Source organism: Eleutherodactylus coqui, chromosome 7, assembly GCF_035609145.1.
Source record: "Eleutherodactylus coqui strain aEleCoq1 chromosome 7, aEleCoq1.hap1, whole genome shotgun sequence".
NCBI classification, from domain to species: Eukaryota; Metazoa; Chordata; class Amphibia; order Anura; family Eleutherodactylidae; genus Eleutherodactylus; species Eleutherodactylus coqui.
In genome coordinates, this window is record NC_089843.1 from 93840915 (window position 1) to 93863818 (window position 22904).

Here is a 22904-nt window from a genome sequence, read left to right on the forward strand (position 1 = left end):
AAGAGAAATAACCGGCAATTTAGAGGATCTAGGTAGCTTTTCATCAGCCATATGCTGCAACGCCGTAAAGGATATTTACTACATTTTTAATTACTTTCCTTTTGAATTGTTGCAGACGTCCTAAAGGATGAACTTCTTTTATCACCTGTGTCCCTATGCTGAAAAATATCAAAACATAAAGGCTGATTTACACGCAACGGTTATAGATCAAAATTCGTCCAAATGACGAATCGTGCACTTAACTGCACTCTTCATCCAGCGCTGAGTTCAGGTCAGCATGAAATCCGTTGCCTCTAATACGCGGGACGGCATGCTGTGTTCTTCGCAGGCAGTGCTGATAGCATTGTATGCAGCCTGCTGCCCGTGGCAGAACAAAAGTGATGTATTTAGAGAACAGACCACACGCTGCTCTCTAAATACATGCAAGTGAAGCCAGTTGAAGCTGATTAGCCCATTAGTAGCTAATGCAAAATGATCGCTCAAAACTTTTTTTCTGACAAATTTTGAGCGATCATCTTTGCGTGTAAATGGACCTTTAGGCTATGTTCCCATCTGCATGCTGTGTTTTTTTTTGCATCAAAACAATGGACACCTTCGCAGAACCCAGCAGACTGTATTATAAATTAGCATCAGGTATTGCCGCTGTTCGCTGTGCATCATGGTTTCTGTTTATAATGGACACAGATATGATTGGGGTGTACGTTGGATTGGGCTCAGCAATTTGTGGCCAATATAACAGGGTTTTCTGATATATATATTTTTGTATCAAGAGCCTTCCTCCCGCTGGCCTTTTCACCATTGCCATATATTCATACTTCCCATATACTTACCTGCAGGACAGAGCTCCTCTCCTCATTCCAGTGGTGCATCATGTGACCTGTGATATTACCTCCGGCTCCTGGACCAATGACATCCTGTAGACAGGTCACACGTGCTAAGAGCAGCTACTCCTGCTTACAGGACATTACCGATGATGTTCTGTTGGGGTCGGCTGCTATGAGGATATTGGCTGTAGTGGTCGTTGGTGTATACCAACAAATTACAGTTGCCGTCATTGCAAACCAAGACTGGGAGTGAGTTCAGAGCTGCAGCGGCGGGTGATTAAGAGGTGATTATTGGGGAGTTTTAATTAGTAAAACTTTCCTGTCACTGCCGCAAATGTTTTATAGCAATCAGAAAATCCTTTTAAAGCAGTAACCGCACATCACTTCCATACAAACAGCTTTTATTGTAATCAGTCCTACAACACTTAATATTGAGCACATTCCTTGACTTTTACTTAATAATTAGAGATGAGCGAGCGTACTCGGAAAAGCACTACTCGCTCGAGTAATTTGCTTTATCCGAGTATCGCTGTGCTCGTCCCTGAAGATTCGGGTGCCGCTGCGGCTGACAGGTGAGTCGCAGCGGGGAGCAGGGGAGAGCGGGCAGGAGAGAGGGAGAGAAAGATCTCCCCTCCGTTCCTCCCCGCTCTGCCCTGCAGCTCCCCGCTCCGTGCCGGCACTCGAATCTTCAGGGACGAGCACAGCGATACTCGGATAAAGCAAATTACTCGAGCGAGTAGTGCTTTTCCAAGTACGCTCGCTCATCCCTGTTAATAATATTTCATCTATGTACTCTTTAGATGCCGAACCTCACGGTGTAAACATTTACAGCATATTCATAGTATATGCCATAAACATGGGCATCTAAGGCCTTAGTCAGACGGGCGTTTTTAGCCGCGATTTGCGCATGCGCATGCGTCCGGCAATTTTTTAAAACCATTGCTTTGCAATGGTATCGGACACATGAGCGCTTTTCATGCGCTCGTCCGATAAATTATAGAACAAAAAATCGCAGATCGCACCTATCTGCGATCTGCGATTCCTGTTCTCTTCTGTATATGCGCTCAATGGGGCCGGCGGCAGCAGCGCCGACCCCATTGAGAACATATAGAAGACAAATCATTCTTCTCTGCCACAGCTGTAACAGCTGTGGCAGAGAAGAACGATGTTTGCCCATTGAATTCAATGGAGCGGCAATACAGCCGCTCCATTGAAAGCAATGGGCTGCCGGCGTGCGCGGGGTGAATTGTCGGGAAGGGGTTAAATATATAAGCCCTTCCCGGCAATTCATCCTAAAATGTGTTAAAATAAAAAAAAATTGTATACTCACCTTTCCGCTGCAGCCGGAGTCCAGCCGCGGCCGCTGTCAGTTCTCCTGAACTGCTTCTTGGCACTATTCAGCCGGCTGGGCTTTAAAATCCCCACCTGCTGAATGATCTGCCTCTGATTGGTCACAGCCCTGACCAATCAGAGGCTGAAAACACTCACACACCCATTCATGAATTCATGAATGGGTGAGTGACTGCTGCCTCTCAGCGCTGAGCCAATCAGGGGCAGGTCTGACTCACATCCATTCATGAATTTATGAATGGGTGTGAGTGAGGCATGCCTCTGATTGGCTCAGCGCTGCGCCAATCAGGGGGCAGGTCTGACTCACACCCCCTTCACACCCACTGCAGGACGGCCACGCGGAGCTCCGGCTGCCGGGAGAAGGTGAGTATACAATTTTTTTTTATTTTTACACATTTTAGGATGAATTGCAGGTAAGGGCTTATATATTTAAGCCCTTACCGACAATTCATCCCGGGCTCGCCCGCAGCGCATTGCTTTCAATGGAGACGGCTGTATTGCCGTCTCCATTGAATGCAATGCGCTGAACAGCTCCGGCCCGTTTCTAATGAAACGCGGCTAGGAGCAGATTTTCGGGCGATTTGCGGGCGACTTGCGCGCACCGGTCACGCGATTTGCGGATGCGCATCCGTCATGCGATCCGCAAATCGCGCGAAAAATCGCCCGTCTGACTAAGGCCTAACAGTTCGACCAAATCAGGTAGCTTCTTCAGCTCAGTAATGTGTCTCAACACAGGAAATCAAGTGGAAATCTAGTGCCACATAGTTCTTAGAATGAATGGGTTAAAGGGGTTTTTCTGGACTAGAAAAAAAATGACAGGTCTAGAATTCTGTAAAGAGGAAGGGAAGAAGAATGAGCACAAAAGAATAGAAGAGTGATCACAATCAGCTCACTTTGCTAGTGCATACTCTACACATCACAGCCACCATATTCTGTTTTGTAGATTAAGGCTTCCCTCACACATAGTATTGGCTTATACAAAACAATGAATTTCATGCAATATATATATATATATATATATATATGTATATATATATATTAGAGATGAGCGAACGTGCTCGGCCACGCCCCTTTTTCGCCCGAAAACCGCGATTTTCGAGTACTTCCGTAATCGGGCGAAAAAATTCGGGGGTCGCCGCGGCGGCGCGGGGGGTTGCAGCGGGGAGTGGGGGGGAGAGGGAGAGAGAGAGGGCTCCCCGCTGCTACCCCCCACGCCGCCACGGCGACCCCCGCCCCCCGGCGACCCCGAGTACTTTTCACCCGAGTAGTGAAGTACTCGAAAACCGCGGTATTCGGGCGAAAAAGGGGCGTGGCCAAGCACGTTCGCTCATCTCTAATATATATATATACACACACACATATATATACTGTATATATAACTATATATATATATATATATATAATTTTTTTACAAGCGTTTGTAGGTTCCTTAGGCTGTAAGGCCATTTTATGAAACCATCCTAAATGGAACTTTATTTTTAGTAAAGAGGTTTTTCAGGACTTCGTATTTTTTATCTGATAACAGACTTTTTGTACATTAAGTTTTATTATTATTTTTTTTAATTGTGACAATTAAAGGGCCATTTCAGCAAAAACACATTTTCATTCCTGCCCCCCCCCCACCTGATTGCCTGTCACATTTTAGAGTTCTCTATGTATTGCAGTCACGTCTGTGCAGTTCATCTCCCTGTCTGATATTATTCAGGCCCCAGCTTGAGCATGAGATTTTTTACCTTCACTTTAAAATCAATCCCATGATTCACCAGCATAGCATTAGCTAGAGGCTGTGCCATTTCCGCCTGCTGGGGGAACAGTTTAATTATCATTACTTTCTGTAATCCACTAAATAAACTACAAACCATACGTAAACAGTCAGGAGTATGTACTGTGATCTCCTCTATTATAAGTGTATGACAGGTGCTGTGTGACTAACATCAGCAACTGTGATAGAAATACCCATTTCCCTCTCTTGGCAGATTTTGTGGTAGGATTCATGCAACAGCATCACACAGATGGAGAAATAATAATAATAATAATAATAATAATCTTTATTTGTATAGCGCCAACTTATTCCGCAGCGCTTTCAGGCATGGATAAATGCAAAACAATACAACAATTACAATGTGAGGTACATTGGGTTAGACACAAATGGGTTGAGGGTGGTACAGGAGGTGCAGGGGTTGGGGAACACAGGCAATAGGAAATTTTATGTACAGATCATTTATCAGAAGGCAAACGGGGTGGGGCGCCATAGGGAGGGGCGAGGGACTAGGTCAGGAGATTTGGTATGCTTCCCTGAAGAGGTGGGTTTTTAAGGCACGTCTGAAATTTCGTGCATCGGGAATTGTCCAGATGCCTTGGGGTAGAGCGTTCCAGAGGATGGGTGCTGCTCTGGTGAAGTCCTGTAGGCGAGCATGAGAGGTTCGTATTACAGGGGTGTTTAGTCTGAGTGTGTTAGCCGATCGGAGTGAGCGGGCTGGGTGGTGTACTGACAGTAGGGAGGCGATGTATGGTGGCGCAGCGCCATGCAGAGCTTTGTGAGTGAGGTAGAGGAGTTTAAATTTAGTTCTGCAGTGGATGGGCAGCCAATGCAGCGACTGGCATAATGCAGAGGCGTCTGAATAACGACTGGATAGAAAAATGAGTCTAGCTGCTGCATTTAGTATGGATTGGAGCGGAGCGAGTCTAGTGCGGGGAGAAGAGTAGAAATTGAGTAGACGCTTCACACATAAACCCAAGTAGATCTGAGCAAAACTGAGATCACATGACTAAAGACTAAAGTTTCAGACAGAAAGGAATAACGAACCGCAGTAACACTGGTTCACTTATATATACTGGGGATAGCTACATAATGAATTTTAAAAAAATCACCAGAGTAGCCCTTTAAGTCAACTATTTGTACCTAGATTTCCACAGTGCAGATTTTGTTTCTTTTTCAGTCTTTGCTGCCGAAAACAAGGGAAGAGACAATAAGGAAAGGAAATATGTACTTTTCTTACTTTAGGATCCACTTTTGGCTTTGACTGAAAACTGCATTAAAAGCTGTACCAAATCGCCCTGTATTTGGACTTATTCACACGACCATAGATATGCTGCTATTCAGCAGCATAAAAAAAAATCACCCAAAAATTGTGACCATGTGAAGCAGTGGATTCCGATGTATTCAATCACATGAACGATTTTTGGGCACGTAAAAAATGTGCACTGGGAAAAATAGCACATCGCCAATTTTATACGGCGGGTCAAAAGATAGGTTTTACCCTATCTTTTGCCGAGATAAGTAGAAAGCTCCCATAGATTTCTATAGAAGCGGAAAAGAAAGGGAGGGAGTTTACCAGCGTCCAATGCTGGGAAAGGAAGCCAGCTACCTCTATTTAACCCTTTGCAATCCAATTTTGTATTCAGGGTTTCCTAGGGGGCCTTCTTTTTCTGCCATTATACAATGGCGCCATCTGCTGGCTAGAGCCAGTACTGCAGTATGTGACATGCTGGAGAGGCCCCCGACAACAGAGCGGCCAGTAATATACAGTAAGAATACCCTGATGGACGTCTTCCGACGTCAGAAGCTATGCAGCCTTCAATCAGAATGTCTTGAGACGTCAGACAGTGGATTGGAAAGGGTTAAGCATTAGCAGTCCTTCCAAGGATTTCTGCTGATCGAGGGATTTCCATACTGCAGCATATTTTTTGCCGATACGCAGCTGCTGTCCGTGCAAACAGCATTTTTCATTCATGCGATTTTCTGGCACGTATGGGCGAACGAAAAACGCATACGGTCGTATAAAAGAGGGCTTAACCTGATTGTCCAGCTGCCATTACTCTAGGGAGTGCGTGAATTGGGGCTGTAGTGAGATAGTCATCTGCCGCTGGACGCTGACCGCACACATCCTGTAGCCTGTTCCCATTGCTGAATGTGTCTGGGTTCCTCTCTAGCAACAAACTTTGCGCTTGGCTTACAAAGAAGCATGGACGGTAGTTCAAAGCTCCTTTAATTGCTGCCTTTCATTCTATGCCTTCAGCATCAATTAGGTCGCAAAACAAACTAAGTGATATATTTGTGAGGTGCCTGAAGTCGGGATGACAGCTGCTCAGTCTGGACTGCTCTGCTCTGATACGTGGTCTCCTCAGAAGGAAGGATACTCCTTAAATAGTTTCCGGCTTCATTTAATTAAAACTTAATTATTGCATAATTAAAAAATATTTAACTTTCTAGCGGTGAGTTCACACACTGCGGAATTGCTGCGGAATGTGCGCCAAAAATTCTGCAACGATGTACAGTACAATGTAAGTGAATGGGGTTTTACCAAAAACAGTATACTCTATCTGTTGCACAAAGCGACAGATTCCCACTGTGGATTTCATTCGTTTGGCTGCAATGAGTGAAATCAACACTAAAACAAAGTTATCTGGGCATATTAGTGTGGAAAACGTCCGCTGCGTGTGATCCTAATACATTGGGTAGTCGTAAGTATTGATCCAGCGCTATATCTCAATACTGGTGTCCTATATTGAAATAACAATAGTGTACTTTAATAGGAAAGCATAAATGCGCTACACGATGGTATGGCGCAAAGGATTCTTGGGGCCCCAGAACATGGCTTTCAATTTAGTGCTGTGGCCCCTCATAGAGATAAAAAGGAAAGCCGATTAACATTTGAGAAGCGTGGAACCATTCGACAGTGCAGTCCACAGCTGACATTATTATTGCAGGAGTGTATTCATAAATGGCGAAACCCCAATTCAATGCAGATGCAATGTAAATTACTAGTAAGAGCATGACCCAATCAGAAGACAATGCCAATTTCAGCATCAAATGTGGGAGATGGAATTTGGCGCAATCGTCTCATTGGATCTGTACTCATTACAGGGACTCTCAATGCGAATCAGTACCTGAATCTCCTGCAGGCAATGGTGGATGACTTCCTGGGTGATCTGCCCCCTTGCAGGTCACTTTGAGTACACCTTCCTTACTTCAGTCATATCAGCGGTCCCACGGGACTCATAGAGATGCAGAAAGTGGATTTCTGCTTCTCACATGCTATTCTTTAACTTTGCAATTGGGTTTTCATCTTTATCTCTTACAAGGGCCATAGCACAAAATTGGAATCCATATTTTGGGTCCCCCAGGGGCCAATGACCCCATACCATTGTGTAGCACATCCGTGCCTTCCTATTCAAGTACACTATTGTTATTTCACTATAGGACACCAGTATGGAGATACACGCTGGATACCTCTTTTTGACAACACCCCGTGCAAAGCTAATTGAAAAAGAACTGACAGATGCCCCCTGCACATGGCAGAGCCAGATTCCGCATGCAAGATAATTCCCAGCAGCAAGTCAATGGAGGCCGGCCACGCGGAATCTGCAAAAAATGGAGCATGCCGCGATTTTTCCTCCGCTTGTGGAAACCGCATTTGGTTACTGCAAGTGTTAGGAAGAATCAATTTCCTATAGCATGCTAAGGGGGCTATTTGCTGCGGATTCGCAGTGCGGACGCCCGCAGCAGATTCCACAGCAAATTTCCGTCTGTGGGCAGGAGCACTAAGGCTGGCTGTCCACGAGCGAAGCGTTTTCCTGCAACGGATTTTCCACCACGGGAGAACACTAAAGTCACCGCGATGATGGTATGCTGCGATTTTTATACGTGAGCGGAAAATCGCTGTGATTTTCCACTCGTGTACATCGGGCAACGTTTTCCATAGTTATCCTATGGAAAGCATTAATTGCGTTTCCCCGGTGCGGACTAACGCTGCGAATAACGCAATTTTATATCGCCCGTGGACACAAGGCCTTACTGTAATGATTCCTACCACTATGTAAGCAGCACATTTTTAGTCTCTGAATGTCAACATATTTCATTCATTGACAGCAGACAAAAAGTTGCTAATTATCGCACAAGTGTTGCGTGTGCCATCATGTGTATACATGTAGCAGTTTTATTGAAATCACTTTCTCTCCCTACAGAGCTCAGCGGAAAACACAGAATTTGAGGATCTGGACATGTTTGCCAGCTCCCGCGAGCAGAGGTTTCGTGTATTTGCATCTTTGGAATTTGAAGGTCAGCTCTACATGACGCCGAGGGATTTCTTAGAATCTGTCACTACAGATGAACCCCGGAGTAAGTATTACTTGTCAGCCATCCAATACATTAGAAATCCAGCATCAATTGTAAAGAATTGAGGTGGGAAGGTTCACGGATGTCAACTCTATACAAACAATAAACCCACCGACCAGAGAACATCTTTCATATAGTAAGGGCCCATTCACACGGGCATATTTTCCATCCATGTGCTGCCGTGTATTCCATAGACAGCACACAGTCCCAATATATGTCTTCACATGGACCGAATGCAAAATAAAGATTTTCTAACTATTTAAAAAAATTTAAAAGTTGAAAGAAAACCTTTGCCAGTTGCCACATTCAAAAAATAAGAAAAAATAAATAAAAATAGTAATCACTGCATCCGTAAAAGTCCAGTTTATTACAATATCACTTTATTAATCCTAAACACTGTCAGGAAAAAAAAACACCAGAATCGTGCTTTTTTTGGTCATTTCATCTCAGGAAAAAAAGCACAACAGCGCCGCTAGACTTAATATAGGAACTTTGACCTTGCCTGACAGTCACTCAATGCGTCAAACTCACATTGTATGATGTTATGGCAGTGGTGAGGATGTTACAAATCTAGTGACACCAAAATCATCCACCAAAGGTAACGCAAAGGGGTCAAAGTGTGGGGCAAGAAAAAGCCTGCAGGATTTTTTATATTAAACTAGCTGGTTGTCCGTATATTTTATTTTTGGACATGAAAAGAATTTAAATATGTGTGTGTATATTTGTGTGCACTGATTTAATATATGAGGAGGAGGAGGTCATCTGTAATATATTAGAATATGAGGAGGTAATCTGTGTAATATATTGGTATATGAGGAGGAAGAGGTCATCTGTGTAATATATTAGTATATGAGGAGGAGGTCGTCCAATCACAGCTCAGCTTTCACTTGTTATACTGCTGAGGTAAAATGAAAGCTGTGATTAGTTGCTATGGGCAACACAGATTTCCTTTTGGACAGTTTTTATAAGAGTGGGTGCTGGGCTCATTTCTGTGTGGTACATAGTGGCTCAGTGCTGGTGGGAAGCTGTGTGGTAGTTGGAGCAGAGGAGGAGGTTGTCTGTGTAAGATATTATTATCTGAGGAGCAGGAGATCTGTGTAATATATTAGTATTTGAGAAGGAGGAGGTCGTCTGTGTAATAGATTGGTGTATAATGAGGAGGAAGTCATCTATGTTAGATAAGACTGTGAAATAAAAGCCATCTGCTCAAGTGCAATTTCGGCATTCCCCCCCTCCCCCCAGGGGTAGTGGGGCTGTCTTGTCACCCCCAAGTTTGTCCCTATGGGATGAGTTATATATGTACCAAGTTTGCTTGAAATTGCTCTAGGCGTTCATGATTTATGGTGGCACATACACACATACATCCTATTTCATCCTGCAAGAATAAAGTTATGATTTTTTGAAACCTGAGATGGAATAAATTAAAATGAAGAAAAAAAGCAGCAAAAAAGACTGCAGTGAGAAGGGGTTAAAGGGGTTAAAATAGCAATTTAAAGCGGTTTTTAAACCGCTTGCTACTCACCGATCTGACGAAATATGAAGTTTTAAAAATCTTCTCCCTAAGATGGCCGCCGGTCCTTTCCCAGGGATGCACTGCGGTTTTCTCCCATGGTGCACCGCGGGTCTTCTCCCATGGTGCACCATGGGCTCTGTGCGGTCCATTGCCGATTCCAGCATCCTGATTGGCTGGAATCGGCACACGTGACAGGGCGGAGCTACGATGACGACGCTGTGACCAGCTCTCCAGCACGAGCGGCCCCATTCACCAGGCAGAAGCACGGACTGCGTAAGCACGTCTAAAAACGCAAGAAGACATCAGAATTAGACGGAGCCATGGAGATGGGGACGCCAGCAACGGAGCAGGTAAGTGAATAACTTCTGTATGGCTCATATTTAATGCACAATGTATATTACAAAGTGCATTAATATGGCCATACAGAAGTGTATAACCCCACTTGCTGCCGCGAGACAACCCCTTTAAATCAATGGAAAAAAATAGCACAGCATGCAGCATTATTTTTTCTGGTAAAATGTTGGAAACCTGGCAGACCCCGTTAGATTTAATGGGGTCCATCCAGCGCTGTCCGGCATATGTTGGATCTGGCTCCTATAACAGAGCAGTGCGTTAGAAAGTTATAACTGCTGCAAGCACAGATGGGAACTAGCCCTAACATGTACAGTCAAGTGTTAGACAGTCAAACCTCTAGTTTCGTTGTCTTCTAGTTTCGCCGGTTTCCAGTTTTGCTTATTTTTCAAGCCAGAATTTTGCCTCTAGTTTCGCTGTCTGGCTGTGATTGGCTGAGAGGGCCATCACTCAGCTGATTCAGCCAATCAGTGAATCTCTTACTGGGAGGCGGAGAATTCAATCCCCGTCACTATCAAACAGATGCTTTGCCAGCTTGACAAGCGCTCGGCAGCCGTCCAGAAGCTCCGAAAGCAGCGGTGGGGACCCCGACGACACCTGAAAGGTGAGCATTGATGCCGCTTGCAGTCCTATGTAACACCACAGATAACACAGTGATAACTCTTATGACAGATAATGATGCCACCTGCAGTCCTATGTAATACCACAGACAACACACTGTGATAACTCTTAGGACAAATAATGCAGTAGATGTGACCTGCAGTCCTATGTAACACTATAGTTAACACACAGCTCTACATTAGGCTGCTTTTTTGGTATTAAAAACCATATTTATTCTCTATTAAATGTGGTTTGGTGTGTTTTTTGGAATGTCTAGAACAAATTAATTGGATTTACACTGATTCCTATGGAAATAATTACCTCGGGTTTTATTGGCTTCAAGTTTGGCCGATTGCTGTCAGACGGATTACCAACAAAACTAGAGGTTTGGCTGTACTTTTAGTATGTTTTTTAGTTTTCTTAAAATGTTGCTTTATTTATTTTTTTAGACTCTAAAAGATGGAAATCACTGTCAAGACAAGTAAGTTCTGTCTGTCTGTCTGTCTGTCTATGTGTCTGTCTGTCTATCTATCTGTGTCTCCCTGTCTATGTGTCTGTCTGTCTATGTGTGTTTGTCTGTGTATTTGTCTGTCTATGTATCTGTCTGTCTATCTCATATCTGTTTGTTTGTATGTCACCTTTTTGTCTGTCTGTATGTTATTTGTATAAAAGTAAGTTCCAGTGCTCTAATATATGCCACCTGTGCACTTTACAGATGATCTGTCATGGCTATTTACTAGCATTATGCTGTCTGTCTGTCTATTTTTCTATTGATATTGATATATAGAGACACATAAACAGATGAACAGATAGATGAAATTCTGTGTTACATCCAAGCTAGACACATGAAACACCTCGTCCAGATGAGATGTCATGGCTGTTCAAAAAGGACTTATATACACTCTAGTAAAACCTCGGAAAGCAAAACGACCAATAACAGAACTAAACAAAGGGGGAAAGGGAAAACTCACCCTAGTTGTATGTGTACGGGAAACCCTACCTAAAGCGCGGCGATCGCCTTGATGAGGACAGTCCCACGTCTGCAACCTGCTGGCTTCCAAAACTGTCTCTAGATAAAAAAGAGAATCACAGATGTTAAATAGCAACAGTAACAACAGTTATAGGAAGCAGATGGAATGCCATAATACAAGTTAGAACACCAGGGACTTATCTGAATGAAGGGTGACACCAGGGAGATGTGGATGGGGCCAGACCTCCACCAACAGAAGAATAACCGGTGCCCTCTGACAGGAGGCACCGAAATTTACCACAATAAAGAATGATTGACCAGCTAAGGAAGCCATCGGGCACCCAACGACAAATGACAGGGCGCAGGCGCCACTGTTACATGGGTCAGGCTGTTGTTGTGAAGTCAGCCTGCATCTGCTTATGTGTCTTGGCCAGCACACCATGACATTCTGATATCCACACTTAAAGGGGTTATCCCACCACTTCTGGTTATCCCCTAGCCACAGGTTGGGGTTCTGACTGCTGGCATGCAGCCCCGGCGCATCCCATAGTGTGGGCAGCGGAGAATGTACAAGTGTATCTCCGCTTCACTCACTGTAATGGGAGGTAGCCGCGTTCAAGTGCACAGCTATCCTCACCAGTAAATAGGGGATAAGTTTCTCTGGTGGTATTACCCCTTTAAGGTACTCTTACACATTATGTAAATATCTATTAATGAGCAGTCTTATGTGTATGGCTAGCTGTATGGTTGGCTAGCGTTGGGCTACCAAACAGTAAGGAATAACACAGGAGCCACATACCAAAATGAGATAATTTATTATGAAACGGTTACACTTGTGCGAGAAGCAAATTTAGTGTCCTTAACACGTCAGACCAAGACTTAATCAATGGACCAATATAGACAAATATCACCAAATGCAGAAAAGGTAAAATAGTGCAAGTAACGTAACAAAAATATGGGTTTGAGAATGCTCTTCCTAACCAACTGTGGTGTGGCTGACCAGCCTAAAAGCAAGGCGATTGCCCTGACAGGGGCGACCCCACATCAGGACCTAAGGAACCTAGTTTGTCCCTAGATGAAGGATAGTAAAGATGTTTAAAGCAGATAGAAGGAGTAATGCATGCAACACAGTATTTGGTAGACGTTAATAAGCTTTACACAGAACAAATAACCATAAGTACTTAGCTAATAGGAGTCATCTGCCTCAGCAAACACTTCAGGCAAGACAATAACTAGCGCCCATGTAGAGGCGGGCCCAGAATAAAATCACTTCTATTATGGCTGATTGGCTGGCTAGGGAAAACGCCTTTCTGTCGGCCAATCAGTCCATACACCACAGAAGAAGTTGTAGGAGGATTGTGGAGAAGGGCACATTATACACTGAGGCCACTGAGGGATTTCTGAAAGGTGACACGTTAGGGACCTTCTGTAGTGATAGGAAGAAAACAATCATTGGTGCCCAGCGGTGATTAACAGGACGCATGCGCCAAAGACGAGGTCACATGGGCCGGGGCTGACACTATGGCGGCACCCGGGCTCCACCTACAGAATGCAACAGCAACATAAACACCTCAAATTAACCAAATAAAGCCTCATGCATACAGCTGCATTACAGCTCTGAACCACTTCGGAATTGTAGGGAACCATAATAGATCACCCATAGAAGTTTTTGCACCTCTGTATAATGATTTTCCTTCTATGGAGTCAGATAGAAAAAAAAACATTGATGGTACTTGTAGGATAGAATATCTAAACAATACATTGCCATACAGGGGCATACGGGTCTACGGTGCGGACGGTCATCCAGGCTGCGTGCACTTCGCTATGGTGTGTGCACAAGGGTGCAGACAATATACGGTATATATAACCCTTTAGGATGCACCCAGCTTTCTGGTTTTCTGGCTGTTTTTGTTTTCGCTAATGGATATTTGCAGAACATATTGATACAGGCTTTGCTGCGAAATCATAGCAGCATTAGAGTTATCCTTCATTTTCCGATTTTTTTCATGGAGGCTTAGCACATGTTAATGGAAGTGGCATATTTCTGATATGAAATGTTAGAAATAAGACTTTATAATCCTGATTTAATTTCTTCAAACAGCAGAAGAGGAATTGGTGAATAATTCAGCACGGGGCATTTTCATTTTTTGTGCAGAGCATTGGTAGTAATGAATAATAAATATGTATCTGATAATACGAAAACGTCTATGAATGTCAAAGTGGAAATCACTGCCTTCCATTTGTTAGGCGAATAGACTGACAAATTGGAAAGAGGTGATGATGGGATGTGAGGCTTCTATCTGTAGCGCATCTGTCTTCAGTTCTGTAAATCAATAAGAAGGGTGTTCTCGGAGGAGCAGAGAAGAAAGACATGTACAGAAGAAGTTATTCTTATTTTTTTTGCACACTGTACTCATTTTTTATATTTGCAGTCAATAGCAAATCTATTCTGTAGTATACAGGACCAGAATTATACTGCAGGCGAGTCAAAAGTCTGGAACCAGCTAGGATACTGCTTGTATTTCCCCTTAAAAAAAAATTCTATCTAGCTGTTATTTATATATGTCTATGGGAAAACTTTGAGAATCAGTTCCCACAGGGCCCATCACAGCTGCATACATGTCACTGCGAAGCCTCGTAGAAGGACGGAAGCTAATAATGCTATACAGATAAGTAACATTGCCGGTGACCACTCTGGTATCTTGGAAAGATGAGTGACTGCCCCAGAGAAAACTGAAATGGAGACAACATTTGCTTGTCATCATTGGTTGCACTTTCTTGACAAAGGTATCATTATCCCCTTAGAGACAGAGCTTTTTTATTTTTGATTTTTTGATTTTTAGTTTCTCCTCCCCACTTTCAAAAAAATGATAATTTATTTTATTTCTCCATTGACGTAACTATCTTGTCTGAGGGCTCGTTTTGCGCGGGATGAGTTCTGTTTTTCAGTGGTACTATTTAAATGTACCGTATAATATACTGAAAAACGTTTTACAATTTCTTAGTGGAATTCTGCCATCCTTAGGGGGGTCTTATTTCTACAGCGTGCACACTGTAACAAAAATTTATAATTGCCCTGAGCTGCTATGATAACCAAATGGCACCTATCGATCTCATAGCAAGTGAACCATGTGGGACCATTTAAATGCTGCTTTCAAAATTGACAGCAGCATTTAAAGGGCTAACAGCCATGATCAGCATGAGTGTTGATCACGGTTGTTGTGGGCATGTGTCAGCTGTCGTAAAACAGCCAGCACCCACCATGCATAGAGTGTGATCTGTTTCCAATCTCACTCCATCAAACCCCACTCCCGGAGGACTTATATGCATGTCCTTTTAAGTAAAAGGGTGAAAAACAGGGTGAATGAGATTTTTAATAATTCTCTCAGCCGAACACTCCATCAACCAATGCCTATCGCTCCTGATCCACCAATACATTTATACTCTTGGTGTGGCCGAGCGCTTACGTGTTCTAAATAGAGAAAAGGAAAGTCCACTACTGGACACCTCTGGCAGCAGCTTATCTCCCTGAGAACAAAAGGATTAGTAGTTGAAATCCAAAAGCCTGATCCTTATCTCCCCCAGAATCGAACCGTGTGGTCAAAATACATGTGAGACGTATGGCCAGCTTTAAGGCTTTTCCCATAAGTCATTGATCCAAGCAGGCTTGCAAATGATAATATAATCGGCATTACATCTTGTGATTATGAAAACCAACAATACCACATAAGAAGCTAATCAACCTGTGTTACAAATATGTTAACTAATGGAGTTACTGCAATTGAGAACCTGAAATACTATAACTCACAATTCCAGTCAATGAGAACAAACCAGACTTGGGCAAGATGGTGACTGGAAATTATAGGTGACAGCAACATCCACAAGGAAGTCCTCGTTTCACCAAGCAGCATAAATCTTGGAAATTACAGAGGATGTCATCTTGAAAGTGGTTTTCCTCTTACTAAGGCTCACCTGCCTCCGTATATGTACTGTGTAGCACCTACAGGATATTCTATTACTCACTAGTGGTTCCATTGCTGGTAGTTTATAACTATTCTATTTTTGCTTGATGTTAAAAAAAAATAATGACAGTTCCATGCTGTGACTTCCTGGTGTGTTTGGGATGGGCTTGTGTTAATGCATAGCAGCCATCTGAACAGGCAGAGCTGTAATGTAAAGCATGGGGGAGATAGAGAAGCTGCTCTGTAAGATGCAGAAGTGGATTTCATATTCAAGTAAGCAGGCATTGCATAGCTGTGCCTATGGAGCCGAACCAGAAACAGTCAGTAGTAAATAATAAATAAGCACTGCCTAAGGGCACTGACTTAAAAGTAATTTTTATGACTAGAACTACAAATCTGATTTAAATAGGTGCTGCGCTTTCAACAAGCTTTGCATAAATCAAGTACAGTGAAATGGAAGAAACTTTCTAATATATCTTATCAGAGAAAAATGCTACTTATCAGACCGCTCTCCTTCCCCTCTTCCCCTCCAAACTGTTCGCTCGCCCTGAAAAATTATTAAAATCTGACTCGGTAGACAAGACAGATTATTAGCTCAAAGTGAAAGCAAATACCAATTACATAACACCTATGCCAAGCTCCCTAAATTATAACTTTTATTACATGTAGATTTAAGTTCACTTGCTAAAGGTTAAAAAATTCAGATTGCCGGCTGCCTGAGACAGTTAAGCACTCATTAGGTTTATCACCCTATGAGAGTCCAAATTTGCCCTATTTGCAAAGGGACATGAGTGGAAGACTCAAACGTCCTCAGTATAGGAAAATGCTTGAAAGATATGATCACAATTTAGGATGAAAGGTCATATATAAGAAAAAAGGAAAAACTCATCAAGTGATACATGCAAATGCAGGTAAAAAACTGCCTTAACAAGTGGAAGACTCAAACTCCCTCCTTAATATAAAAGGGAATTATTAAACAAGCACACATGGCAAAGAGCAAACTTCAGCCAAACAAACTGTGCTAAAAACACTACTGTTAACCCCCTAACGTGTTTCGCCAGCTCCCTGGCGGCGTCAGGGCTATTAGCCTTGATATCCCCTAGCCGAGCCTCTAAGCCACTTTTTCTAATCAGACTTTTAGCTCACTGACAGATCAGATTACATGCTGCCCATAAAAGTCTATGGAGAGAGGAAGGAGGAGTAGCTGAGTGAGAGCAAAGTAGAAAGACTCACAGCCGTACTTATGCAACTAATAGTGGCTGTTTTACGGTCTCACAGCTACTGGAATCACATCTACACTGCTCAGTAGTTCTCTATAGTGTTTTTGTCCGTATATGCGGAATAGAGATAGGGAGCAGAATCTCCTGTCTTTTATGTGTGCAGTGTATGAGAGACATCACAACTGCTAGTCTACACTCACCAGCTCAGGCAAAATTAAGAATTAGAGTTGGAAACTGTAGAGGAGAAAACTGCTAAAAAATGCGAGATGGAAGTCATAATTAGTGTTATTCCTCATGTACACATATGACAGATTATTCTGAAAAGGCAAAATCTTGTAAAACAGTGTATTAGGGTGTCTGTTTCTCCAGATATTTTAATGCATGTGTCTTCAACAATGTGTAGTATATAATAATTCTGTATTCCAGGACGTGAATCAGCTGCTAATAGATACACCTCCGGTATGGAAGGGCTCGTCCAGGATTTTTAGAACTCTTGGAGATAAAGGTAAATTGACATGAATGTTACTATATTTGTATTGCACGGATTTGGGGGATTCCCAGGTTACAATATGCTTAGAAAAATCATTATTTTGGCTCCGTTCTCACATTCTGTTCTATTTTTAATACTCTTATATTGAAATTCACTGATTCACATTCTATTTCTTTTGTTAGATTTCCCCAGACACATTTATTGTTTGCTTTGGGAGTATTGTAAAGAATGAATTTTTCATTTTTTAGAGTGATTAGAAGTAGATAAAGTCAAATGTCCTTTGTTATACGAAACTCTACAGACTGGTTGGTGACCACCACAAAAGTAAGGCCACCTAAGTTTTCTCCTCAGCTTTTTGCTGCACCTGTTGCTAGGCATAATGCCAAATTATTGTGTAAAATCTGTGTAACCATATGCAAAAAACTTACATTACAGAGGGGAAGGTTGTTCTGATTATATGTACTCCATTTACCATCGGCAATGCAATACTCCCTTACTCCACCAGCATTGCAACTATTATAAACCAGAGAATCAGAGGCCGCTTGAAGGTTTCACCATCCTTCTCCAATACAAGGAAAGATGAACGAGTACTATATTGGGATCTGGAGAAGTTGAGGTCTGAATCAGCTCTAGATTGGGGTACCCATTCTGATTTCTTTTATAGGGGGCACCCTTTTTTATCATGTTTCTGTTGTGAGTACACATTTGTAGTTTAAGTCCAGCTTTTAACTGCTGATGAGCTGTTTTTAGGATTGGCCAGCGATACAAGATCTACGGAGTCCAACTGCCTGGGATCCCCGTTTATCAGATTTTTGTGGGGCCATTGTGCTCTTGCATGATTTCTGCCGGAAGCAAATAGCTCTGTTCTCTCTGCACTGGCCCAACTTGGTACTGCAGAGAAAAGTCCCATTGAAGTGATTGGGAATAGTGCCTGCAATCCGAGGCATACACAGAAAAGGAGGGACTCCATAACAAAAATCAAAATGAACCTCTTTTAAGGTGCTGAAGGAAAGAAGGGTCTGGTGTTTATTCTTCCTTTCCATGACCCTTAAGACAATTCTCATCGACCTAATTTTTGAGCAGCTCAGTTCCTTTGGATGGGGAAGCCCTGCACTGATTCTAGCTACCTAGTGGAAAAGTGGTTGGGACCAAACCTCACTGGACCCCTCTTCTCCATGGGCCCCATAGCAGCAGCATGGTCTGCTTATATATATTACCTTGCCTGCTAAACTAAGCCAGGCCACTGTATATAGAACTGAGTTGTGTACTTCCGGCACACATAAGCTGGATGAATAAATGCACTGGCCTGTCAAACAGCTCATCAGTAGGGGTACCGAGTGCTCGATCCACAGCAATCTACTATTGATGATCTAACCTGGGAATGGGCCTTCAATAGTTGGCCAATAATGGTCCACCAGCCCCTAAATTTAAAAAGGTGTAAATTATAAAAAATGTGGCATACAGTCACGTTTAATATCCGTGTTAGTACTGGGGTCACCTGCCTCATCTTCTCATCGCAGTGACCCCTATAATTAACCCTTTCCAGTCCACTGTCTTACGTCTGAAGACATTCTGATTGAAGGCTATACAGCTCCGATGTCGTAAAACGTCCGGCAGGGTATTCTTACTGTATATTACTGGTTGCTCTGTTGTCGGGAGCCTCTCCAGCATGTCCCATACCGCAGAACTGGCTCTAGCCAGCAGATGGCGCCATTGTAAAATGGCAAAAAGAGAAAGGCCCCTAGGAAACCCTGAATCCAAAATTGGATTGCAAAGGGTTAAGGTTATTTACCACTGCTTCTTCTAATTCCTTTGAACATGGGGCTACACGACAGCATGACGTTGCCCAAGAATCTCTCTAAACTCATGCAAACAACACAACTTCAATTGTTTGCAAAGAATGAAGATCAATAATAACCCTACAACTCTCTTAGAGATTCTAACTATGTCATTCCCACATGGAACGATTTGAAGTTGTGTTGTCGTTGCTCTTCAGCCCCGGCCTTCACCAATTTCATCAAGCCGATTTTAGAGGAACATGCGGATCTTTCCTCACACATTTTGTGTGTCTCATGCCTTAATAACAGCTGTACCAAGAGCGTGGTAGAGATAAGAGCATAAACCTTGGCTCTCCTTTGAAGTAGCTTTTGTCGGCCCGGGCGTTTAAAGTGCCGTTTTGTTTTCATAACAGTGAATTATCTACATGAGAGGAATGAGTAGAATACCTGTTATTATAGGATACAGTATTATGTCATTTTATCCCTCTACACACCCAAAAATATGGCAGCTCTGACATGAATGGTCTCTTGACAGCCATCTGATCATCATGATCTTCAGATGTGCTAACAATCACTGCTGTTTCTAATCTGTCACTGACTCGCTCTTTGGTAAGACCCTCACATTGACATCCAGTCAAACACCTGAGGAGATACTTTTTTATTTTAATGCCAAAAATATGTTATTGCTTCTTTTGTTATTTTAGGGTGTTTCTATTGATCTAGCTATAAAACTCCTTACATACTTCGGATCTGAACTTGTTAACGTTACTTTTCTTTTGGTGGTACATTTTGATGCTGCGTAAGACTATTTGGAAGTGTTTTATTTTGTATTATTTCATCAACACTAATATTTTGTATGTAATATGTTTGTGTAAAATTTAGGCCCAATGTCCACGGGCGGATTTGAATTGCGAGACCGCAAATCAAGCCACCCATAGCGATGCATTAGCGTCTGCAAAATAATTTAAAGTATGTGGATATCAATTTTTTCCCGGCATGCGGATCACGCACGTGGGAGAAAATCGCAGCATGCTCCATTTTTTTGCGGATCCCACACTGATGGCTTCCATTTAAGTCAATGGAAACCATCTGATCTGTGGCACACGTGCAGACGTGCCGCTGATCCCGCAGGTAAGCAGGAGATCTTTTTTAAAAAAAGGACTGCGCATGCGCCCAGACACATCCGCCGTGTTGAAGAAAGAAGATCCGACTGTGACAGAGGAGACCAGCGCTGGATCCAGAGAGGTGAGAAAATGTTCCGTGGCTGCAGGCACGCACGGATTCTGTGTGGGATTCCACACTCAGAATCTGTGAGTGCCATGGACATGAGGCCTTAAAGGAAATTTCAGGACAGAATATTAATGTAACGAAAATCCATGTATAAAGACAGAATAAAAAAATAACATGATGTATTTACACCCATCAGCTAGGGTGCTATGTATTGGGCAGCAAAAGAACAGTCAGTTCTTGAAGTCAAAGTGTTGTAAGCAAGAAAAATGGGCAGCTGTAAGGAACTAAGCAACTCAGAATTGAATCATGGAGCAATACTAGAAGGTGACCGGTCTGATGAATCACAGTGTCTTTTACATGTTGTGGATGACTAGATGCATGGCTTACTAGAGGATCAGATGGCACCAGTTGCACTATGGGAAGGAGACAGTGGGCTCAGTGTAATGCTTTGGCCAATGTTCTGGTGGGAAACCTTGAGTCCTAACATTTTTGTGGATATTACTTTGACTCATACCACCTACCTAAATATTGTTGCAGACTAAGTACCTCTTTTCATGGCAATGATATTCCCTATTGGAAGCGGCCTCTTTCAGCAAGATAATACGCCCTGCCGTGCTGTAGACACTGTTCATGAATGGTTTGTGAGATATGAAAAATAGTTAAAGGTGATGTATTGGCCTCCAGATTTTCCAGATCTCTTATTGATCCAGCAAAAAAAACCAACTCGGATCCATGGACAGCTGTGGGTATCCATGTCATCGCTGAGCGGCGGGGCGAAAAATATAAACTAAAAAGGTGTACTGCGCATGACTACCTGCGTTAGTACGTGTAGCTATGGCTGGGCTCATAGGTGGAATCCGCAAGGGGATTCCGCTTATAGCTGTGTGAGCTCAGCCTTACATGATGGACATTGAGATGTATGACCAAGCACCATAATATAAAAGGACGGTTTGAGTTCACCAAAAATGGAGCTGCTCGTATAGAAGGGCATATGGATGGAAGTTATCTTCACGTGACAATGCCTTTATGCTGCATAACACCCCTTGTGGAACAGACTTCTTTCATTTAAAGCAAACAAGCTAGACAATGCTTTTATTGTCTGAGCTGGACCATGTACCACATCCATATCACTTCCATCTGGGAGGTGCAATAGATGATGGATTTAAAACAAAGTACAGTATAATGTCGTGAAAGTCCTTCCAATTGGAGCAAAACTTTCATTATATGACATAAATGATAGTAAAACCTTAAAAATACGAAGGTAGATAAAATAAATTTTAGGGCTCACGCCCACTGGTGTTTTATTCTCTCTTGCGCTGTGAGAGCAAGTGTAAACACTCGCCTCGCAGCGCAGGAAAGACGCCAGGATGACACCGGGATATCGCCAGTGTTTTCAATGGGGCCAGCGGCAGCAGTGCTTGCCCCATTGAAAACATAGGGAGAGTATCACGGAATTCTGCCACAGCTGTCACAGCTGCGACAGAAGTTCGTGATATTCTCCCTATGTTTTCACCAAGCTATCCCATTCCTTTCAATGGGATCGGCGCTGCTGCTAGTCCTATTGAAAGCAGTGGTTTGTGGCAACCCCCGCAGCATGATTTTTGGGGAAGGGCTTGAAATATAAGCCCTTCCCTGAAAGTCATCATTAACTGGTTAAAAAAAGAAAAACAATACTCACCTCTCCGCTGCTCAGGCGCGTCCTCCGGCTGGCTCCGCTTCACTGCTGTTCAGCACTTTCAGAAGGCGGGGATTTATTCATTGAATAGCTAAGCATTAGCTGTAATTGGCTGAGCGCTCAGCCAATCAGCACAGGCCTCTCAGGAGGCGGGGATGAAGGAAACTCCTGCCACAGCTGTGACAGCTGCGGCAGAAGTCCATGATATTCTCCCTATGTTTTCAATGGGGCTAGCGATGCCACTGGCCCCACTGACGACACTGGCGATATCACAGCGTCATCCCAGCTTCTTTCTTGCGCTGCGAGGCGAATGTTTACATTTGCTCTCGCAGCGCAAGAGAGAATAAAACGCCAGTGTGCATGAGCCCTTACTCTTATACCCGGTTGTAAATACATGCATGGACAACTTCACAGGCTAAAATTTTTTAGCAGTAAGTGCTTGAATAATTTGGTAGCGTCTCTGTTGACTATTCGAAGTGTTAGTAAGGCCGCATGAACACAGACGGGTCGGATTCCACATGCAGAATCCCACAGCGAAATCTGGATCTGCCAGCAGCGGCGTCTGCTCGTACCTGGTCTCTTTTTCTTCTTTCTGTACTGCGGATGGTCCGCACAACTCGCTGTTGGACATGCACAGTACAGATATTTTTTTCAAACTCCTGCTTTTCTCACAGAATCTGCATCCCGTCAATTGCGAACAGGCTGTCGGTCAGACCGCTGCCATTGACTTCAACGGAAGCTGTCTGTACGGAATCCGTAGGAAAATGGAGCATGCTGCGATTTTTCCTCCACGAGCAGAAACCGCAATTGGTTTCTGCTCGTG

General features: G+C 43.2%; 1 protein-coding gene across 2 annotated transcripts in view; it reads left to right on the top strand.

Annotated features, from left to right (window-relative positions):
* Positions 1-22904, top strand: part of MICU3 (mitochondrial calcium uptake family member 3) — a 122358-nt gene that overhangs the window by 29212 nt on the left and 70242 nt on the right. For both annotated transcript variants that reach the window (XM_066573378.1, XM_066573379.1), the window contains exons 2-4: positions 8142-8295; positions 11206-11237; positions 17335-17413. In XM_066573378.1, coding sequence (XP_066429475.1) covers positions 8142-8295; positions 11206-11237; positions 17335-17413 — 265 coding nt within the window. The remainder of the gene's footprint in view (positions 1-8141; positions 8296-11205; positions 11238-17334; positions 17414-22904) is intronic.